Consider the following 24,318-nt stretch of genomic DNA (forward strand, 5'->3'; position numbering starts at 1 on the left):
AAGTTAATGGTTATAATTGTTTTCTGTATGTAATTTCAAGAAAACTCTGCATTTTGACCCACAATGTCTCATCGTGTTTACACTTGCGTTGTAAGCAGTCAGTAGTAGTTTTCTCTGTCTATACATTCAGCAAGAATTAAAGGAAGGAAAAAAAAATCTGGAAAGAGAATTGTAATTACCGAAAAAGAAATTTTGAAACTTCTAAGATTTACCGACCATATTGTAATTCGGATCAGATACACCAAAGATTTTAAAAGATACGTTGATCGTAGCATCAATATTTGAAAAGGGGTTACAGCATATACATAAAAGCAAAACAAGGATAATGAAATGTAGAGAAAGGAAGGCAGACGAAATGAGACGCTGAAATTAGTTTTTACTGTTCGAACAGAAAACAAGGTGACGAAGGCGAAAGTAAAGGGCATATGAAATGCAGGTTGGCAACAGCAATTAAAGCATTTCTGATAAAGAGAGATTTTGTTAACATCGAATAAAAACTTAAGTGTTTCAAATAACATCCACGTCTCCAAATTGCATTAAGTGTTATAGCGTCATTTGTGAAAGTATTTGTTTGGAGTGTAATCTTGAGTGGAAACGAGACATGGACGGTAGACTGTACAGATAGAAAGAAAATAGTTAACTTTTGAAATGTGATATTTCGGAAAGATGCTGAAGATTATGTGGGTAGATTGAATAACTAATGAAGAGGTACCAAATCGAACTGGCGAAAAAAGTTCCATAGCCAGTTCGGTTTAAAGAAGGGAGCTGTTGATAGGCCAGAGCCTGAGATAAAAAAAGAATAATTAATGTCGTAATTGAGGCAAGTGTTAGAAATTTTAAAGGGTGCAAGATGATGGACACCGAATGCAGTATATTATGGGAGATTCAGGCGCCCTAGACGTATCTTGCCAAGTCTCTACGAAGATGATTCAGGGCTTTCCATGTGATCCTCTCTTGTCATGGGCTCTTCATACGCCCTTACTATTATTTCCCGCGGCGCTGGCGTGTCGCTGATCACCGTTTTGCTATTGATGGCCCATTTTTACACGGTTTAGTAGTTGTTAACAGACTTCTCTGGCGGATGGTGATCTTGTTGTGGATGTCTTGCGCTGTGAATGAATTGGGTGACCTCAATTTTAGTTGCAACATCCCTTCTCACTGGTAGTGGTGCTGTTTCAGATGGTATGTTCGGACTGATTTTTAGTATCCGACGATGACTCGACAGGTTTCATTTGTTGCATTGCTCATCCGTTTTGCATACACTAAGGGATGTCAGCCACGCTGCTACATAGAAATGAAAATAATACAATTACAGAATATAGAGCTGACAATGCCGCGAAGAGGAATCTTACCTGCTGAGAAATTCCTTTTTGATGATTTTTACGATTTTCCTGGAAATATAAAATTCAGTTCAGGACTACTCAAAGATATTTAAATGTATAACATTGCTCCACGTCACTCTAGTTCCATTCCAAGTAACATTCAGTTGTCTCTGTGACTCTGGAAGAGTTTGAAAGAAGGAAGAAAGTGAAACCTGGTGCTACCAAATAGCTATGTTTATGGAATAACATAATTTGTCTCCATCCTAAGAACTGGTTACCATGATCAATATTACATGTGTGCATTCCAGGTGCACTTTCCTTGGTTATCGGATGGATGTCGAAGGTGAAATTCTTTCACCATCAGAAATCTGGGTCAATCGCAACCGCAATTTAACGGAAATTGCACAGCTTGGGGGGGGGGGGGGGGGAGGGGGCTGTAGAAGTTGAATTTGTTAATTTGTAGTTTCTTACAAATGAATGTCTCTTTGTCGTAGCTCTTGAATAAATTTTGTTTGTTTGTGAGTGGGTGTTTCTCCAGAAGCGTGCGTAGCGTCGGAAGCAATGAGTGTTTTTGTCTGACTGCTCTACAAGCGTACACACACACACACACACACACACACACACACACATGGAGGGAGGGCTAGGACTGGAGCAACTTGCGTCATTTGGCAGGAAATGAACCGTGGCTGTAAGTTACAATCACGGCAGCGGCTTGGCGCTGTTCAGACAACCCGGAGAGAACCGGTGGACAACCAGTCGATTGAAGTTTCTCTCTTCCGAGCGCTATGCGCCACTTTGGACATTAAGTGTTCTGTTAGAGTAACTTGAAAAGGATTAGAATACACCAACATCTACATCGATACTCTGGATGTCACATTTAAGTGCCTGGCAGAGGGTTCATTAAACCACCTTCACAATTATCTATTATTCCAATCTCGTATAGCGCGTGGAAAGAACAAACACCTATATTTTGCCGTACGAGCTCTAATTTCTCTTATTTTATCATGGTGATCGTTTCTCCCATGTAGATCGGCGTCAGCATAATATTTCCGCATTCGGAGGAAAAAGTTGGTGATTGGAATTTCGTGAGAAGATTTCTCCGCAACGAAAAACGCTTTTGGTTTAATGATGCCCATCCCAAATACTGCATCAATTCAGTGACACTCTCACCCCTATTTCCCGATAATGCAAAACAGATTGGAATTTTGCCGTCATACTTAGAAGCCGTGGAAGCTACTTGTATGGGCGATCATAGGAAAAAGATCCGACAGACGAAAGTAAGGGAATAATGGAATATTTTAGCACGAATTGAGTTACATCAGTTGTAGGGAGGTAAAATGCATGGATGGACATTACGTAAATGATATTTTTTAATAAATCGGGAAATATGAAAAGAAACACGTTTCATCCATAGCTTATTTACCTTTCCCCGTACTTCACCTGCAGTGTGTTCGGTGTCACCAAAATTACAGTTTGTTGGTAAATTGTGTTTGATTAGCTGCGCAGAAATGTTTTCCGTTTTTTTAGCCGGCCGGAGTGGCCGTGCGGTTCTGGGCGCTACAGTCTGGAGCCGAGCGACCGCAACGGTCGCAGGTTCGAATCCTGCCTCGGGCATGGATGTGTGTGATGTCCTTAGGTTAGTTAGGTTTAATTAGTTCTAAGTTCTAGGCGACTGATGACCTTAGAAGTTAAGTCGCATAGTGCTCAGAGCCATTTGAACCATTTTTTTAAGTCCTCTTTTAATCTCTCCGTAGCGAATGTTAAGTGTTATTTAACCTGATAATCAATATGGACTGCGAGAAATGTTGATCTAAAAGGGGCTGTTACACTTTTTCCAGTTTGTCTCAACCAACCGCGGAATTTTTTTAATCTACTGCAAACTGTTTTATTGACTTCTTTGGCCACTACGCGAGTGGATCATTTCCCAGAAATTCACAGTCCAGCCTATCTGAATGGGAGATACTCATAGAAAATTTGTAAAGTGAAAATGCAGATTTTTCAGTTCTAGTCATGCATCAATCATATTTGTACGTGCAATACTTAGGAGAATGTAGAGTTTGGAAAACAAATGAACGTCTATAGCAGCCCTCTATAACAAAGGAAATAAAGTTGGCTAGTTCATGATTTTGCAGGAAACGCACATAAAACTACAGTTTAAGGGCAGAATTGCCTCGTGTTCATAATTGCACCAAGTTTCACACTTAGATAAAAGTGATGATTGGCTGGTGCCAGAGAATAATTGACAAATTGCACTGTCCGTGGACAGTTCCTTGATACCGTAGTTACATAAAATTGAATCCGTCAGATGGTGCCCTGTTTAGTCTGCAACAGCTATAAACACCAGAAAGTATTCGCAAATTTATTACAAATCTATCGAACACAAGGTTAGATGCTCGATTTTTTGCATTGTCTGTCGTTTCGTTGGCAAAACGGCGAAGCTGTTCATTTTATGGACAATTTTCTTACTTACAGTATCACCACAGTGCCGTGCTTTCTTAGGCCCACTTCAAAGGTATCTTTGCAAGATTAAATTGCCAGAAGAGAACGAAAATTGGCCTACGTTAATTCACTGTCATTCCTTGTTTGTTGTGAAGAGCCGGCTCCTACCCGTCAAACAGGATACGGTTTTGACAAGTAGACAGAAACACTTTACACTTTACATCTACATACAAGATGTTCCAGGAGGAAAGGTCAGTACTCATGGACATGGCAGGAACGATCGTTTGAAGCAAAAAACTTCATACGGTAATAGGACCTATTCCGAATAGTTCAGAGATTTAAAAAAAAAAGGTCGTTTGACTCGGGCCTCCCGTCGGGTAGACCGTTCGCCGGGTGCAAGTCTTTCGATTTGACGCCACTTCGGCGACTTGCGCGTCGATGGGGATGAAATGATGACGATGAGGACAACACAACACCCAGTCCCTGAGCGGAGAAAATCTCCGACCCAACCAGGAATCGAACCCGGGCCCTTAAGATTGACATTCCGTCGCGCTGACCACTCAGCTACCGGGGCCGGACAGTTCAGAGATAAAACATAATTGATGCACATTGTTATTTATATTCAGTACTTCATCAGGTTTACATCTACCTCTACGTGATTACTCTGCTATTCACAATAAAGTGCCTGGTAGAGGGTTCAGTGAACCACCATCAAGCTGTCGCTCTACCGTTCCACTCTCGAACGACGTGCGGGAAAAACGAGCCCTTAAATCTTTGTGTGTGAGTCCTGATTTCTCTTATTTTATCGTGATTATCATTTCTCCATATGTAGGTGGGTGTCAACAGAATGTTTTCGCAATTGGAGGAGAAAACTGATTGAAATTTTATGTGAAGATCCTGTCGCAACGAAAAACGCCTTTGTTTTAATAATTGTCACTTGTGGGCTTTCAAATACAATGAGGTGATGGGCCCTCAACTACGTACCCTCTGACTTAAAGTTAAAATATTAAAGGTGTTGGCTGGTTTCGTTGTCTAGAGGCTGGGATACATAGTTGCCGCATTACAGGCCAAATACTGCTGGGTCTACAGTATACAATAAGAATATACAAATCAATCGAATGGTCGAAGGTTCCTATCATTCGGCAATTGCGAATGTAATGTAGAAATTTATAAATGAAAGATTGCAATTAAATAAAATCTGCAGGTATTATCTTACTGACTTTAAATGATGAGTACATTAGTAGAAGTACTTTTGAGAAAGTGGTATATTTCTGCAAAACACTTATTGATGTCGATGGTCTAGGAGTTAAGTAAAATAAAGTTGAATAACAGGGAAACAATAGATTCCTACTGCACGTAATTAGTTATGAACAACAACATAGCTCGCGAGATATTCACTTCTAAACGCATACTACGTCTTCACCGTAGAAGCCACGGAAATCTCACACGTGCACAAGTCGGCACTCCGAATTATTTCTATCTGCCGTGACCACGCGCAAACGGCTCCACACTCTCCAAGTCTCTGCACGCGACCCTACGTCTGTCGCATCATCGCGTCCAGCACCTCCCATGTCATGTGCCGTACCCCTGGTGCCGCACTGTCTGACTCCCCGTGTCCTGTGTGACTGTCCCCCGCGCCGCACTGCTCAGAACTACCTCGTGTCCTCTCCGGAAACGATGCTCCTCCCCAACCTCCATACGTCTCTCTTACAAGGGAACCTCCCCATCGCACCCCCCTCAGATTTAGTTATAAGTTGGCACAGTGGATAGGCCTTGAAAAACTGAACACAGATCAATCGAGAAAACAGGAAGAAGTTGTGTGGAACAGTGAAAAAAATTAGAAAAATATACATACTGAGTAGTCCATACGCAAGATAGGCAACATCTAGGAGCGTGCGAGCTCAGCAGCGCCGTGGTCCCGTGAGTAGCTGCAGAACCTGAGGTCCTTGGTTCAAGTCTTCCCTCGACTGAAAATTTTACTTGCTTTATTTTCGCAAAGTTATGATCTGTCCGTTCGTTCATTGACGTTTCTGTTCACTGCATTAAGTTTAGTGTCTGTGTTTTGCGACCGCACCGCAAAACCGTGCGATTAGTAGACGAAAGGTCGTGCCTCTCCAATGGGAACCGAAAACATTTGATCGCAAGGTCATAGGTGAACCGATTCCTCCACGGGAAAACACGTCTGATACATGCTACACGACACTGGTGACGGCATGTGCGTCACATGACAGGAATATGTTGTCGACCCACCTAACTTGTACACTTGGCGAATGGGTAAAAAGATTCTTCTACCTTGCCCGATTTAGGTTTTCTTGTAGATGTGATAATCACTCCCAAAATAGTGATGAAAACGCAAGAGTTTGTCACATAAACTGGAAATAAAAAAATTAAAATTTTCACTTGAAGGAAGATTTGAACCTAGGACCTCTCCTTCCGTAGCTGCTCTCGCTAACCACGGGACCACGGAGCAGCTTGCCTCACAGTCTCCCTGATGTTGCCCATCTTCACATGGACTACTCAGTTTGTATATTTTACTAATTTTTTTCGTAGTTCCACACAACTTCTTCCTGTTTTCTCGATTGATCTGTGTTCAGTTTTTCAAGGTCTATCCACTGTGCCAACTTATAACTAAATCTGAGGGGGGTGCGATGGGGAGGTTCCCTTGTTAGTAACGAGTGCTGTGATTGGCTAGAGTGCTCCCTCCATGTCTCAAAGCCAACGTACACTCACAAACATATTGAAACGCATACGAAATACGGGATTTACATTTAAATGACTTGAAATTAAGTCAATGTTCCTACAGCTGGACCATAAACACTCTCCAACACACATTAGTAAATACATAAACAAATTAAACAAACATATATCAAAGGAATAGAACAAATGGTAGGCCAGTAGCCTTAATGTCTATGTGCTTTCTAAAACACAGTAAATACTTGACCGATTTCTTCATGAATAGTGTATATTGGATATAAACAAAGACATAGATGAATAAATATATTTATAAGCATGCTGCTACCGTTCATTCGTGGAACTGTGGAGTACTTACGGCCTGACGCGATCGATAGTAATCAGCCACTTTGACCTCGGGTAACTCGTGTACTATTCAAGTTACATGCCTGTAATTCATACCAATTTTGGTTTACACTAATAGCTGTCTAAAGACATGTAGATCGAAGAAATCCGATGAACCGTTTAGACTTTGGAAATTCGTTGCTGGGTGTTACTTGTATAATTTACAGTCAGATACTAAACTTTAAACTAATAAATATATTGAAAATCTGATTACACCATCAGAATCGTCGTGCAAATAATGGTAATGTATATGTTTCTTTTTGAGATATCGTGATTCATCCGGCTACTATTAATTTCTATACGAACTGTGAAATGTCTGCCATTAAGGTTTCACAAAGTCTGCCTTCTTTGGCACTCCCAGCGTGTCTCCTTCATCAACACAGCGTCACCATGGAATTCCTAGTCATGCGGCTGGACCCCTCTTGCTTCGGCCAACGTCCGGCACCACGTGTTCGGCCTGCCGAGCGGCCCATGCGGCCACGGCAACTCCAAATATTTCCAGGGCGCAACTCGCCCGTTACCTCACACACTCCAATTCACGTATCATGTCTGTGGCACTGTCTCCCCTATTTAGCGATAATACAAAACGAGCTGCCCTTCTAATGAGGTTTTTCGATGTCATCCGTCAGTCCCACCTGATGCGGATCCCACACCACACAGCAGTACTCCAGAATAGGGCGGACAAGTGTGGTGTAAGCAGTCTCTTTAGTAGACCTGTTGCACCTTCTGCATGTACATGTACAGCAGTTAGTAAACAATACAACACGTGCTTTACAAAATATACATTGAAAAATACGTATTTTTAACTCATTCACCATGAAACAATAAGGTACACGTCACAATATAACTATTGTACAGCTCACAATAAATATCTGAATATCACACCTTCAACGTCAGTGCATGTGTGCACTTCTGAGAGAACATGTTGCGTTGCTTGTCAGAGTGCCTCTGCATGCAGCAGCGTTCATGATGAGACCAAGCAGTTCATCTTGCATATTAAATTTTGTTTGTACACCTCAGACTTCATCCAACCTCATAAACAAAAATCTAATGGCGTATTGTCTGATGATGTGTACTACCACGACCGATCCAGTGATTAGGGTAAGACACATACGTGCGCCACTAGTCCAAAGCGAATGTACATGAAATGTTTGTATCTCTGAAACCTTTCGGAACATGGCATCTGTCCATATGAAGCTTTTTTTCAGATGAACAATACAATGTACAATCTAAGACAAAGAAAACGATGCACCACGAAGGATTGGGACAGAAATCGGCAGATGTGAGTAGGTGTACAGGCAAACAAATTATTACAATTTTAGAAAAAAATGATGGTTTATTCGAGGGAAAGAACTGCACAAATTGAGCAAATCAGTAACGCATTGGCCCATCTCTGGCGCTTGTGCAAGCAGTTATTGGGCGTTGCATTGATTGACAGAGTTGTTAGATGTTCTCCTGAGGGATAACGTGGCAATTTCATCCAATTTACGCATTAGACATGTCTTTGAATAGGAGTGTAGAAATGGATTAATAATTGCTTGAATAATTTGAAAAATTGATTGGAAAGAATAGTTGAGAAAATGTTGAAGGTAATTTATGAATCTGTGGACAACATTGGATGAACTTTAACTGATACCAATATCAACAGACCTTGAATATCATTACATTCAATGTCAATAAACGTAATTTGCGTTACGTACTGTTGCTTCCAGTAGTGTGCGGTACCAAATAATCACCGCAACCATTGAAATTGCCTATCTGTCTACAAGTTCTTAAACACACGTAGCACAATAATTTTAGTATAAGTAAGGAAAGCTCAGTAGGTGCTTATCGAGTCTTAGTCATTACCTTTACATTAATTCCGCTATGTTTAGTGTTGAGTGTGACAATGGCGATGCAGGAACACTCCTGCAGATACTGCGTTAATTATTCTTGTCTGCACCGAACCTCTTGATGCAGGCGACTGAAGTGATGAACAGATATGAGTTGAACTTACGACCGTGCGAATAAATATTCCTTTTCTAATAACTTTTTCCTAAGACTTTTAATGAACGGTTAAAACACACATTTTTAACAATGCTGGTACGACGGATCGAAGTATACGTCTGTACGCTACCACTTCCCGAAACAAAAGGGTGAAGATAAATGAATTAATAAATTCAAGAGCGTATTTCTAATTCAGTTTCGTACAGATATTTAACGATGCATCAAAACACTATGCTTGCACAAAAAAACTCCTTCGTTTAGTTTCGGCAGTGCCTTTGGTTTACAGCTCATTCAGTTTACATATAGTTTATATGTAAGAAAAGAAAGAAAAATAATACGATTCAATACATCTTCCGCCTAGAATCTCATTGACTGGAGTAGAATTGTCTCCGGACACGCTTCGAAGTGAACAGCGAATGCATGTTTGGAGACGCCCCAGACAGCGGTGCTATCTCACGCCTAACAGTCTGACAACGAGAAGTGATGGTCGATGCTACTGTTTCTTTTCATAGGAGGACCACTCTTGTTGTCTTGACTTGCTAAATTTGTGAAGCTCTTTCTCTTGAATAAATCATCCATTTTTTCTGAAATTGTAATCATTTGTTTGTCTGTACACCCACAAACCACTGTCACCTGCTTGGCAGCGCTGTAATTAATTTGATCTCGTCTTCGCGAGCTATACGCAGCGATAAGCAGAGGATCTAGATTGCTCACTGATAATACTATTCTGGAAACTTCGTTAGTAGGCTCCCGTGGGATGGTTGACACTTATCTCTCCAAGTATTACCAGTTAATGGTTTTTCAACATCGCTGTGACACTATGCCGCGTGTGAAACAAACCTGAGACCATTCGATTTGCTCATCTTTGTGTACATCCAATATCAACTTTTAATCCTATTTTGGTATGGGTCCAAACTCTTGAACAATATTGTAGGATGGGTCTCACGAGTGTTTTGTAAGCAATGCCCCTTTCCTACGATCAGCAAGTATAAGTGCCTTATCGCTATTCAGATGACGCACAAATCTCTCTTCTGTCCTCAAAAAAAGTGTGTACGTATTCTATGAACTTTAGATGATACATTGTCTGCGTGGGGAGAAATATCTTCTGGAGCTATGTTCAGATATTCTCAGATGGTGTTTCTAAAAGGTCCTAATGTTGATGTCAGCCCATCTTCCCCTACGGTGTCTGGTTTTGAAAAGAACGTAACATTTCAGAATGCGCTCACGAAGGGCGCCTAAGACGCCACTGCATTTTAAAACGAAGGTATCCCTCAGGGCGTGCCGGTAATATATACTGAGAACATTTGTCTTGCTCGTTTTGACGTCGGTTGCGTGAACGATGGATATCTACATCGTTCTATTAGCAGCATTACATTCTCTTCTGACCACTCCAGGGAGCTTGTGGGATCCATCAGATTCACAGCACAAAATTCAGAACAAAAACATACGTGGCAGAAAATTGCCGAAGCGCTCCTTGTTCCAAAGACGATAAATCGATTACTTCTTTAGTCAGGCAGGAATTTGGTAGAGAGGCACGAGCTGTTAAATTTCTTTCCATTAAAAAAGGACGGCACAATAAATTTCATTAAAAAGTAAACGATATGACGGTCTATTATGCTAACTAATGTAAAATTAAAAATGTACGAAGGAACTTATTGAGCAAGCAGTAAAGGAAACAAAAGAAAAATTCGGAGTAGGTATTAAAATCCATGGAGAAGAAATAAAAACTTTGAGGTTCACCGATGACATTGTAATTCTGTCAGAGACAGCAAAGGACTTGGAAGAGCAGTTGAATGGAATGGATAGCGTCTTGAAAGGAGCATATAAGATGAACATCAACAAAAGCAAAACGAGGATAATGGAATGTAGTCGAATTAAGTCGGGTGATGCTGAGGGAATTAGATTAGGAAATGAGACGCTTATAGTAGTAAAGGAGTTTAGCTATTTGGGGAGCAAAATAACTGATGATGGTCGAAGTAGAGAGGATATAAAATGTAGACTGGCAATGGCAAGGAAAGCGTTTCTGAAGAAGAGAAATTTGTTAACATCGAGTATAGATTTAAGTGTCAGGAAGTCATTTCTGAAAGTATTTGTATGGAGTGTAGTCATGTATGGAAGTGAAACATGGACAGTAAATAGTTTGGACAAGAAGAGAATAGAAGCTTTCGAAATGTGGTGCTACAGAAGAATGCTGAAGATTAGATGGGTAGATCACATAACTAATGAGGAAGTATTGAATAGGATTGGGGAGACGTTTGTGGCACAGCTTGACCAGAAGAAGGGATCGGTTGGTAGGACATGTTCTGAGGCATCAAGGGATCACCAATTTAGTATTGGAGGGCAGCGTGGAGGGTAAAAATCGTAGAGGGAGACCAATAGATGAATGCACTAAGCAGATTCAGAAGGATGTGGGTTGCAGTAGGCACTGGGAGATGAAGAGGCTTGCACAGGATAGAGTAGCATGGAGAGCTGCATCAAACCAGTCTCAGGACTGAAGACCACAACAACAACAACAACAACAACGAAGGAACTGATCATTACCGTAGCTTATCTTCAAAGTCACCGTAATAACATTACGCTTGAGCCACTGTTGTAGTAGGATGCAATAACCAAATAAATAACAATCATTTTTCCCTTGATTGCGGTGTCTACCCTCGAACAAACTATATTTTATGTAGCAGTTTTTATCAGATAGCTTATGCACAGGTCGCATTTAATTTTGAGTTACATGAATCGTACCTTATTAAGATTACCTTCTTTATACATATTTTAATCAAATCCCCAAGTGCTTCGCAATGTCATTGTCGTCATCAGGAAGTATCTGAGATACTTCAGTTACTGAAATGCAAAACAATTACTACACGTAATTGCCTCCAGTTTTGCAAAACAAAGTGAATGCTAACCTTTCTTCGCGTTATGTTGCTTGTCCGTAAGCAGTGTCATGGTTTTAAATTTCACCCTCAATTGCAGTGAGTGAGAAATCAGTGTAAAACGTCAACCGACAGACGTGCAAAGTTTTGGAATAACGCTAAGGAAGATTGGAGCTACAATTCAATGATAAGCGTTTCATACTTTGTAAAAATTCAGAAACTTTCTCATGATCCTTTTTTATTTTCCTACGCCATTTGTTAACTTAAAAAACGGTGAACTATGAAAAATAATCCTATATGAATCTCGCGGTTTTGTACCGTAGCTATATGTAATGTTGTGTAGAGTAAATGCATTTCTGGGAGCATGCATACTAATTATTAAGTAAAATTAGTGCTATATATTTGTGGCAACGATATTTATGTTGTTTCTCTGATTTTCTTGTTACTGCTTTTTGCGTGTAAGTAAAGAAGTAAAGGTACAGTACCAGTGTATGAGTAAAATTTTATTGATTTCGAAGTGGACAGCAAATTTATGTTTTTGCCTCAGAATCACACGTATGAAATTAATCACTGTTAACTAACACACTGAAGTTAATTCGTGTAACATGACGAGATGAAGTCAGCACTTGAACTACACGGTCATTTGTACTATTTCAAATTAGATCGCCCGTCCTGTTGTGTTATAAGGGATAAGTCGTCCCAGGAGTATACCAATAGATATGCACAATTTTGTGATAAAACCGCTTAGATCGATTATTAAGCTTTACTTATTACGACGTTTCGCTACTCCCATTATCAGATATCAGGAAGGTTACAGCTAACATCAGAAGGTTCTGTCGGTACTGAGAACTGTCTGATCCAGTTTTTAGTATTGACATAGAACCTGCTTTCATAAGTTTTAAACTTTTTAATATTGACGATGGTAGTTGCTGAAACGTCGTAAAAAATAAAAAAATTAGTAAGTGATCTAGACTATTTTATTCATAAAATATTCACGGACTCCTGCAGGAAGTTCAGTTTCTTTATCAATAAGATAGGCAGAAAATGAAGTACTTGCTTTATTTTTGGAATGTCTGCTATGAAGGCCAGAATTTTTTTGCAATTGGAATACTTTCTCAGTGCTTAATTTGTTGTATATGTACAGCCTTATTTATTAACAGATGTGTGTGTGACACACACACACACACCTTTTTTACTTCTAGCTTGAAATGAGTTCCTTAAATTCCTAGGTCAAGGGAATATCTGTTACGCTACATGTGTACATAAATACGTAATGTTTACATGAACATCGTTTGTTTCATTTTACCATTATGCATTTCGAAAGGCACCAGTAAATGACGTCGTTTCCAGCTGCAGTGAATTAATGGTATTAATAAGTTCTGGCAGTAGCTAGAAACCGTAACAGGTACGAACTTCCCCTCACAGCTTACAGCTTCTCTGATTACAATATACTCTTTCCGTCAAACGTTGCTTGACGAGGTTTAGCAGCTCAAAAAAAAACTTCTATCTTCCATACTTTAAGAATTTCGGAAACAGTCATATCCTGACTCCTTCAATAATAAAATGTGGTCGAATTTCTGCCTTAGAAGAAGCCATTTTTCTGCCCAAATTCTCCAATTTTTTTCTGGGTTTGTCAGTTCTGTAATAGTAAAGGTAAATCCCAGGTTTTGCGTCATTGCTATATCAAGCGGCTTACCACCACCTCATTGAGCATAAAGTCAACAGCACGATATAGCCATGCACTTTTCCGCCAGCGTAGGAATCGGTGAAGGCGGTTGACATCGAGCCGGTGCATATCGTTTCCAAACTATTGCCTTTCTTGGCTAGGAAGCAATATAGAACGTCATAGCGATGTAACATTGTAGTAGACATCGTGAATGCAGTGATGATGCGAATGTGCTGCTACCCAGCGAAGAACAGGCGAGGTTCCTTCCGTCTCTGATTCCTACCTCACACCAGAAAGCAGCCCGAGTGGTAGCTGACGATGTTCCCAGCATCCCACGAGAAAAGTACTGTACCGAGTTGTGTTGTGCGCTTTGTTGTTGTTACAGCGTACATTGAGTAAAATCAAAGTGCGTTGTCTGTTGCAGGACGAACGCGGCCGTGTGATGCGGCGTACTATAATGCGTTACGTGTGCTTGTGCCTGACGATGGTGTTCAGCATGATCAGCCCGCGGGTCAAGAAGCGCTTCCCCACACTGCAGAACTTCGTGGAGGCGGGCCTGCTGAACGAGAACGAGAAGGCCATCATGAGCGATCTCAACGAGAAGTTCCCGCGCCACTCGAAGCACTGGCTGCCCATCGTGTGGGCGGCGAGCATCGTGACCCGTGCGCGCAAAGAGGGCCGCATCCGGGATGATTTCGCTGTCAAGACCATCATCGACGAGCTGAACAAGTTCCGTGGGCAGTGCGGCCTGCTGCTCAGCTACGACTCCATCAGCATCCCCCTCGTCTACACGCAGGTATGCAGCAGCTATAACTGCACTCACTCTCACCGACCGGCACGTGCTTCGTAACACTTTCGTTCTATTCACATGTTAAACTAGGGAGAAATCTCTTCTGCAAAGCGGTCTACTTTCTATTACCTGTTGTCTCGTTTATGAGAGTGGTCTGAAAAACTCTCAGCCTTACAGTGAGTATGAAAATTTGTTTACAAAAACCTTTAACTTTATAGCATAATCTCCTTTAACATAAGTTTACTTCATCTGACGGTGTTCCACTCGCATTATTCCATCTCTACTGTATTCCTGGGGGAGGGCTCAAAATACTCAGCTACAACTGCAATCACTTCTCGGCTAGACGAAAGACGCTGACGTGCGAGAAGCGCATTTTGTTTTGGGGAAGGTTGGAAGTGTAAGGGAGTCAGAACTACGAAACATCTGATTTTCAGACATTTCGTAGCTCAGATTCCGCTTTTGTGGGAGGTGCATTTTTTCCGCACACCACGTCTCTTCTCTATTTTATTCAGTCAAGATCCCTTAGAATATTTCAGTGATACTCCTGAGCTATTTTTTTATGTTTTTGAAGCTAGTCGATTGACAAATCTTTCCAGATCCCAAATCACTAATGTCGTGATGTTGTGGAGTGGTGACTTCAAGTACCATCCATTTTCAGATAGGAGGCAAAACATGCTTTTCTATTTACAAAAATGCGTTAAGCACTGTTCAGAAATGTCGTGTGAATCCGATGTGAGCAAGCACAGTACCAATCTTGTAGAAGCTTTGTCATGTGGAATTCTACTGCAGATCGTAGAAGATTTGCTTTCTTTAAATCTCTACAAACTCACATCTCTGTACCCTGATTTTCAAAGATAACATTATACTCTGTTTCTTAGATTTCTGATGGGGCTGCACTTGCAAGGTCTCATTTCAGTTCAGCAGCCCATTTCCGTATGGTAGAAATAGAGAGAAAAGAGTCAATACATATTTGTGAGCACCAAAATAATACGGTGGGCACTGAGTGTTCTAATGATGATGATGATGATGATGATGAGGTCCCATACTCAGAGGAGCGTAGGGGACGATGCGGGGGACCCGCACCGCTGTACTGGGCAAGGTCCTAGTGGAGGTGGTTTGCCATTGCCTTCCTGCGACAATGATGGGGATGACTGATGATGATGATGATGATGAAGACGACACAACACCACCCATTCATCATTCATCACGAGGCAAGAATAATCCCTGACCCTGCTGGGAATCGAACCGGGACTCCATGCGCGGGAAGCGAGAACGCTACCGTAAGACCACGAGCTGCGCATGAGTGTTCTGTAACGGACAACTGTATCACAGCGTGATATACGATTTTCACCCTTTCCGAGAATTCACACGCAGTGTGAGAATTTACACTGCATACAGCAAAGTACTGGATGGAATGACATAATTTCATACAGAGCTACTGTAATCAAACAATAGAAAGTCCAGAATGGAATAACAAGAACATGGAAGGATTGCAACTCATCACATGGAGGTGGTGTTGACTTGCAAATAGGCAAAAAACAAAAAAGGTTACTGGAAATTCAACTGTCAATCAGTGACTTTCACGAGAAATAGAAACTCTCACACATTCACACAAGCAAAACTCGCACAAAAATGACCATTGTCATCTCTGGCCATTAAGGGCAGACAGTGTCTGTGTCAACAGCAATTAAAATGGGATGGGCTGTGGGAATACAGAAGAGGTGTGGGTTGGGAAAGGAAAGGGTAGCACTAGCCTGGTAGAATTGGGGGAATATGCTAGTGATAACTGTGGGAACATGCAGGGATGTGGTGGGGAAGGGCTAGGGCCACCGGGTGCAGCATCAAAGGCTGTACTCGGGGAAGGAAGTAGAGAAGGGAAGAGCAATGTGTAGGTGTGTTTGTGTGGCAGGAGGCATGTGCAGTACTGGAGTGGGAGCAGGGAAGGGGATGCACAGGTTGAGGGCAGAGACCAGTGGAGGATAAAGCTCAGAGGTGGGGCGGGGCGAGAATTTCAGGAATGAAAGATTACAGGATGAGTTCAAACTTCCCCTCCCCCCCCCCCCCCGCCTCTGATCTCGGCCCCCCCCGCCTCTGATCTCGGCCCCCCCGCCTCTGATCTCGGCCCCCCCGCCTCTGATCTCGGCCCTCCCGCCTCTGATCTCGGCCCCCCCCGCCTCTGATCTCGGCCCCCCCGCCTCTGATCTCGGCCCCCCGCCTCTGATCTCGGCCCCCCGCCTCTGATCTCGGCCCCCCGCCTCTGATCTCGCCCCCCCCCGCCTCTGATCTCGGCCCCCCCCGCCTCTGATCTCGGCCCCCCCGCCTCTGATCTCGGCCCCCCCCGCCTCTGATCTCGGCCCCCCCCCGCCTCTGATCTCGGCCCCCCCCACCTCTGATCTCGGCCCCCCCCGCCTCTGATCTCGGCCCCCCCCCGCCTCTGATCTCGGCCCCCCCCCCCGCCTCTGATCTCGGCCCCCCACCGCCTCTGATCTCGGCCCCCCACCGCCTCTGATCTCGGCCCCCCACCGCCTCTGATCTCGGCCCCCCCCCGCCTCTGATCTCGGCCCCCCCCCCGCCTCTGATCTCGGCCCCCCCCCCGCCTCTGATCTCGGCCCCCCACCGCCTCTGATCTCGGCCCCCCACCGCCTCTGATCTCGGCCCCCCCCGCCTCTGATCTCGGCCCCCCCCGCCTCTGATCTCGGCCCCCCCCGCCTCTGATCTCGGCCCCCCCCGCCTCTGATCTCGGCCCCCCCCGCCTCTGATCTCGGCCCCCCCCGCCTCTGATCTCGGCCCCCCCCCGCCTCTGATCTCGGCCCCCCCGCCTCTGATCTCGGCCCCCCCGCCTCTGATCTCGGCCCCCCCCGCCTCTGATCTCGGCCCCCCCGCCTCTGATCTCGGCCCCCCCGCCTCTGATCTCGGCCCCCCCGCCTCTGATCTCGGCCCCCCCGCCTCTGATCTCGGCCCCCCCGCCTCTGATCTCGGCCCCCCCGCCTCTGATCTCGGCCCCCCCGCCTCTGATCTCGGCCCCCCCGCCTCTGATCTCGGCCCCCCCGCCTCTGATCTCGGCCCCCCCGCCTCTGATCTCGGCCCCCCCGCCTCTGATCTCGGCCCCCCCGCCTCTGATCTCGGCCCCCCCGCCTCTGATCTCGGCCCCCCCGCCTCTGATCTCGGCCCCCCCGCCTCTGATCTCGGCCCCCCCGCCTCTGATCTCGGCCCCCCCGCCTCTGATCTCGGCCCCCCCGCCTCTGATCTCGGCCCCCCCGCCTCTGATCTCGGCCCCCCCGCCTCTGATCTCGGCCCCCCCGCCTCTGATCTCGGCCCCCCCGCCTCTGATCTCGGCCCCCCCGCCTCTGATCTCGGCCCCCCCGCCTCTGATCTCGGCCCCCCCGCCTCTGATCTCGGCCCCCCCGCCTCTGATCTCGGCCCCCCCCCGCCTCTGATCTCGGCCCCCCCCGCCTCTGATCTCGGCCCCCCCCGCCTCTGATCTCGGCCCCCCCCCCGCCTCTGATCTCGGCCCCCCCCCGCCTCTGATCTCGGCCCCCCCCGCCTCTGATCTCGGCCCCCCCCCCCGCCTCTGATCTCGGCCCCCCCCCCCCGCCTTTGATCTCGGCCCCCCCCCCCGCCTCTGATCTCGGCCCCCCCCCCGCCTCTGATCTCGGCCCCCCCCCCGCCTCTGATCTCGGCCCCCCCCCGCCTCTGATCTCGGCCCCCCCCGCCTCTGATCTCGGCCCCCCCCGCCTCTGATCTCGGCCCCCCCGCCTCCGATCTCGGCCCCCCCGCCTCCGATCTCGGCCCCCCCGCCTCCGATCTCGGCCCCCCCGCCTCCGATCTCGGCCCCCCCGCCTCCGATCTCGGGCCGCCCCCCCCCGCCTCCGATCTCGGCCCCCCACGCCTCCGAACTCGGCCCCCCCCCCGCCTCTGATCTCGGCCCCCCCCCCCCGCCCCTGCCCCCCCCCTCCCACTCGCCACTCGTGTAAATTTTGCATTCATACAATTCATGTTTATCGCTATAAAACTTTTACTTTGTTGTGGAGTGTGTGCAGAAAAAAAACTTCATCTTACATGGATGATTGAAATAGTGGTGCAAGTACTTCCTTCGCCACCAAATCATTTTAATTCCTGTTGTAAATAGAGATTGGAAAATCTATTCTTTTCAGAGATTGGATCAGAACTGGTTACTAACTGTAATGAACTAGCTCTTTCTCATGACTCAGCATTCACCATTCACTCACAAAAATGTGAAAGGAAGGTACATTGCCTTTTCAATTCAGGACACTAAACTTGTATTTTTATCTGATTTGGTCCTATTTTGAGAGAACGTATAAAGAAGGGTAATAATTTAGTGTTATGTCCCGAGTAATTTTCAGATACAAAAGTTTTAAATTTCGTCTGTGGTGAGAACTATAAATTCTACAACAAAATCTCAAATATTCTTTATTAAGTAGAAAAATTTTAAGAATGAAGACTGATTTTTGTTATTTTTTAATACTGCTATTGGAAAAAAGTACAAAATTTATGACAACTGTAACTGAAGTGTATCTGCAGTAGTTACCTACAATCAATATTGTTATGTATGTTCCCACAAAGGAAAAATTAATCCGTATTGTCATTTATAAATAAAATTTGACCCATTTTAGTCAATGTGAGTCTCTTTCTCTTCTTAGTGAACATTTATCCTGCTTTTGAAAATACTCGCTCACAGGCTGCTGATGTTGCTGTGATACATAATATTTTTGGAACCAACTGATACACAGCTACAGCAATTTTCTTGTTTGTTGGAGATAACCCTAAACCACTCAAATAACCCTTTAAGCAAATTATCAACCAATGACTATTTATTGAGGATATTCTTTATTTTTGTCTTTAAGAGATTTTAGTTGCCATTCCTTCAATCTTGGCAAGATTTCCATTTTTGAAAGTGAGACTGTTTTCTCTGAGTATACTTCTTTGGTTACCTCATCAAAAACTTGCAAAACCTGTAAAGCCTGTTCATTATCTCCCTGTCTGTTCCTTTTAAGTTTAAGGTGATTCATTTTCCACCTAAAATGGGGAGGCAAGAAATAATGGGATCTCCATTGAAAGTAAATGTTTGCAACGTTTCATAAGTAGAGTTCCAGCTGGTTGCGACATCTTGTTTTAGTTTCTGTCAGTCTTCTTTCAAATTTTCTTGCATTTCACCAAGTTTACTAAAAGCAAAGGGTCTCTCCATAAGAAACGTAACAACTCATTTGACCTTGTTAATGGTTTTCTGTAAGGACTTCTGAATTGCGTCACGCAGTGAGGTTTAAAGAATGTGCAAAGCTTGAGATATGTGGAGGTTTCAGAAAGATGTCAGTTCATTTCATATTTGACACATTTTCTGTTATTATGAAAATGATTTTAAAATTGATATTGTATTTGGGATAACAGACTTTGCCCAGTTTGATATGTTTTCTGCAGTGTGTCTGTCTTCAAATTGTGAGAATTCTAAAAGGCATTACTTAAGTTCATTCTCCACAGCTGTGAAATGTGTAGTGAGTGCGTAATAACTCATGATGCAAACTGGGCATTAAAGAGGTTGACAACATTTTCGACGTGGTTAATTATAATTTGGGCAAAGCATGTACCAAATTCTGCCTCTTCAACCATAGAGAAAGAATGGTATTCTCTGCAAATAATTTTTAAAAGTTGCGTATCTAATGCCCTTCATTTAACGTGAGTGGATTTATAATATTAAAAAAATTACTTATTGGTTGTTGTAAATGAAAAGCAGTTGAGGGTGTGGACACCACAAAAGGAAATAAATCAGGACCTGGTCCACAATATGACGTCACTGATGGACTGGATACAGCTTGAGGCTCTATTCGCCTTTCTGGGAGGATAACCTGAAGTGGAAGCAGATATCAGTGAGGACAGTTTACGAGAAATAATTTCTCAAATTCCTGCATAGATTGATGATCGATTTTGATCGGTTTCCTGATGCACGTCATTCCAAAGATACTATAGTATGCTTAAATTTCATAAGTCTCTTCAGGTGCAATGATGAGCCAGACACCATGACAATTATCTGCTGGCAGTAGCGGCATTTTCGTTTTTCTTCCACTGTGGTAAAATGTTACTGAACATCGCTCGTAATTCTTCGAGGCGAATGCAATGTGGATGACATATTGTTGTGCAGCACTGAAAGGTAAATTGATAAAATTAAAGTATTTACTATTATTATAGCCACTTTGAATTGTAAGATCTTAAAGCGAGAACAAATATATGTGCAGCACATTCTGTAGTCTGAAGTTATAGAGCAGGATGTAGAATGTTGCAATCTGTGAAGTCTAGACTCACAATCGAGAAGTTTGTATCATATACGAAAAGGTCTGAAACAGTCATGGTCATTAAGAAACTTGCGAAGACTAGCCTGATAATATGCGATGATTTCACTGCCGGAAGATAAAAATTTTGAATAATGTGATATCCGAATTTGGGCTACATAGCGTGTAAACAAGATGGCTGAATAATGGTGTGGATTAGAGATGGGCAAACTGAAACACGTAACTGTTTCGAAACAAATGGAACAGTACAATGTAATGTTCCGATACGTTGTTTCGAAACAGTGAAACAGTTTGTGTTTTGTATTCTAATAAACCTACACATTTTATCATCTTGAATGTCTACTGTATAAGTATGTCCATATAAACACAAATGAGGTGCGAGAGCGCTAATCATGTCGCAGAAAGTATGAAACTATCACTTAGCCGTCTTGGCAGTTTCATATTTCCTGCAGCAAATGCGCTGCTTTCGTGTCGCGTGACTTTCATACTTTTCAATTGGCTGAGGACAGCCGTAGCTGAAGACAGAAGAACCACCACGAACGGAACTGGAGGTGGGAGCAAACTGAAGAAACACACATTCCGTTAGTATGGGTAATATACCCATCCTGCTAATTTCCATCTACACAAGGGGAATCATTGTGGATAATAGGCACAGTGACTATAGACTCACAAATAACGCCAAATAATTCGAATAAATAACAAAATATAACAAATTTTTTTTTTTTTGTCTTTCAAGGTGTTTCGAACCGTTACTATAAATTCACCATGCTTCCCAGCCCTTCCCGTACACCATTACACTATCAGTGATTTGTCAAACAGATTGTTTGCAATTATACCTACATCAAATTTATGTATATGTGCAGAGGCAAAGATGTTGCTGAATGACAGGTGAGGTATGAGTGGCGGCAACTTTAAATTAGCGGAGATTGAGGCCTGGTGGATAACGGGAAGAGAGGATATATTGAAGAGCAAGTTCCCATCTCCGGAGTTCAGATAGGTTGGTGTTAGTGGGAAGTATCCAGATAACCCGGACGGTGTAACACTGTGCCAAGATGCGCTGGCCGTACACCAAGGCATGTTTAGCCACAGGGTGATCCTCATTATCAACAAACACTGTCTGCCTGTGTCCATTCATGTGAATGGACAGTTTGTTGCTGGTCATTCCCACATAGAATGCATCACAGTGTAGGCAGGTCAGTTGGTAAATCACGCGGGTGCTTTCACACGTGGCTCTGCCTTTGATCGTGTACACCTTCCGGGTTACAGGACTGGAGTAGGTGGTGGTGGGAGGGTGCATGGGACAGGTTTTACACTGGGGGGCAGTTACAAGGGTAGGAGCCAGAGGGTAGGGAAGGTGGTTTGGGGATTCATAGGGATGAGCTAAGAGGTTACGAAGATTAGGTGGATGGCGGAAAGACACTCTTGGTGGAGTGGGGAGGATTTCATGAAGGATGGATCTCATTTCAGGGCAGGATCTGAGGAAGTCGTATCCCTGCTGGAGAGCCACATTCAGAGTCTGATCCAGACCCGGAAAGTATCCTGTCACAAGTGGGGGCACTTTTGTGGTTCTTCTGTGGGAGGTTCTGGGTTTGAGAGGATGAGGAAGTGGCTCTGGTTATTTGCTTCTGTACCAGGTCGGGAGGGTAGTTGCGGGATGCGAAAGCTGTTGTCAGGTTGTTGGTGTAATGGTTCAGGGATTCCGGACTGGAGCAGAAATTCCTGGAAGGTTTGGAGAGGGTGATTTTGAGGAAGAGGAGGTGGGTCCCGCTGTGACGGAGGACGGAACTATTCCCAAAGGCCTCACACTTAAAGTTCCCACCTCTGGCTGCAACCCTTACTTCAGTCCCTATACCAGTTCCAAACTCAACAATCCATTGCCCTCACCCACCTAATCCTTCACCTACACATCAACTCAGCCAATGAACACACCCGTCAACTCCTGTCCTTAATAAACGTCCTCAATCTTTCCTCTCCCACATCCACACCGGCTGTTCAGAGCATCCTCCTACAGGCCAACCGCAAATTAGAACAGCATGCCACCCTTCACCTCAAAAAACTATGCAATCTCCTGGTTTCCCACCTTCGGAAAGGCAACTCACTCACCCTTCACAACCTTTCCAGCAAACCTCAACCTCCTCTCATTGCACACAAACCCAGTCTCTCCCATCTACTCAATCTCCCACTTCCAGCTCCACTCCCTCCAAAACCTCAAAATTCCAATCAACACAATCTGGAACCACAACACCCTAATTCAGTAGTTAGCCTTTCCTCCAAACCTCTCCCCCGATCCGAAACCTCTGTCCTATCCAAAGGCCTCAACTTCAGCCCCACTCCCAGATTCAACCAAACAGCCCTTGTCAAAGATTTACTGTCCTACACTCGTACTCTCTGCTGGAAATATCACTTTGCCACGAAGAAAAATGATCCTAATCCTACTCCTAATGATCCAACTCCCCAAGACATTATCCAAATTGAACCCTGCCTGGAACAGTTCCGTCCTCCGTCACAGCGGGCCCCACCTCCTCTTCCTCAAAATCACCCTCTCCCAACCTTCCAGGAAAATCTGACTTCCAGCCTTGCCTCTCAATCCTTCTTAAAAAACCTTAATCCTACTCCCAACATCACCACTGCTGAAGCCCAGGCTATCCGTGATCTGAAGGCTGACCGATCCATCGTCATTCTTCCGGCGGACAAGGGTTTGATGACCGTGGTACTTGATCGTCGGGAGTATGTGGCTGAGGGACTGCGTTAGCTTTCAGACAACACCACATACAAAGTTTGCCAAGGTAATCCCATTCCTGATGTCCAGGCGGAGCTTCAAGGAATCCTCAGAACCTTAGGCCCCCTACAAAACCTTTCACCTGACTCCATCAACCTCCTGACCCCACCGACACCCCGCATCCCTACCTTCTACCTTCTTCCTAAAATTCACAAACCCAATCATCCCGGCCGCCCCATTGTAGCTGGTTACCAAGCCCCCACAGAACGTATCTCTGCCTACGTAGATCAACACCTTCAACCCATTACATGCAGTCTCCCATCCTTCATCAAAGACACCAACCACTTTCTCGAACGCCCGGAATCCTTACCCAATCTGTTACCCCCGGAAACCATGCTTGTAACCATTGATGCCACTTCCTTATACACAAATATCCCGCACGTCCAGGGCCTCGCTGCAATGGAGCACTTCCTTTCACGCCGATCACCTGCCACCCTACCTAAAACCTCTTTCCTCATTACCTTAGCCAGCTTCATCCTGACCCACAACTTCTTCACTTTTGAAGGCCAGACATACCAACAATTAAAGGGAACAGCCATGGGTACCAGGATGGCCCCCTCGTACGCCAACCTATTCATGGGTCGCTTAGAGGAAGCCTTCTTGGTTACCCAGGCCTGCCAACCCAAAGTTTGGTACAGATTTATTGATGACATCTTCATGATCTGGACTCACAGTGAAGAAGAACTCCAGAATTTCCTCTCCAACCTCAACTCCTTTGGTCCCATCTGATTCACCTGGTCCTACTCCAAATCCCATGCCACTTTCCTTGATGTTGACCTCCATCTGTCCAATGGCCAGCTTCACACGTCCGTCCACATCAAACCCACCAACAAGCAACAGTACCTGCATTATGACAGCTGCCACCCATTCCACATCAAACGGTCCCTTCCCTACAGCCTTGGTCTTCGTGGCAAACGAATCTGCTCCAGTCCGGAATCCCTGAACCATTACACCAACAACCTGACAACAGCTTTCGCATCCCGCAACTACCCTCCCGACCTGGTACAGAAGCAAATAACCAGAGCCACTTCCTCATCCCCACAAACCCAGAACCTCCCACAGAAGAACCACAAAAGTGCCCCACTTGTG

At 44.5% G+C, this 24,318-nt stretch overlaps 1 protein-coding gene across 3 annotated transcripts in view; it reads left to right on the forward strand.

Moving 5' to 3' along the window:
* Positions 1-24,318, forward strand: part of LOC124789826 (bestrophin-2-like) — a 472,401-nt gene that overhangs the window by 426,221 nt on the left and 21,862 nt on the right. For all 3 annotated transcript variants that reach the window (XM_047257310.1, XM_047257311.1, XM_047257312.1), the window contains exon 4: positions 13,783-14,154. In XM_047257310.1, the coding sequence (XP_047113266.1) occupies positions 13,783-14,154 (372 nt within the window). The remainder of the gene's footprint in view (positions 1-13,782; positions 14,155-24,318) is intronic.

Source organism: Schistocerca piceifrons, chromosome 3, assembly GCF_021461385.2.
Source record: "Schistocerca piceifrons isolate TAMUIC-IGC-003096 chromosome 3, iqSchPice1.1, whole genome shotgun sequence".
Classification (NCBI taxonomy): Eukaryota; Metazoa; Arthropoda; class Insecta; order Orthoptera; family Acrididae; genus Schistocerca; species Schistocerca piceifrons.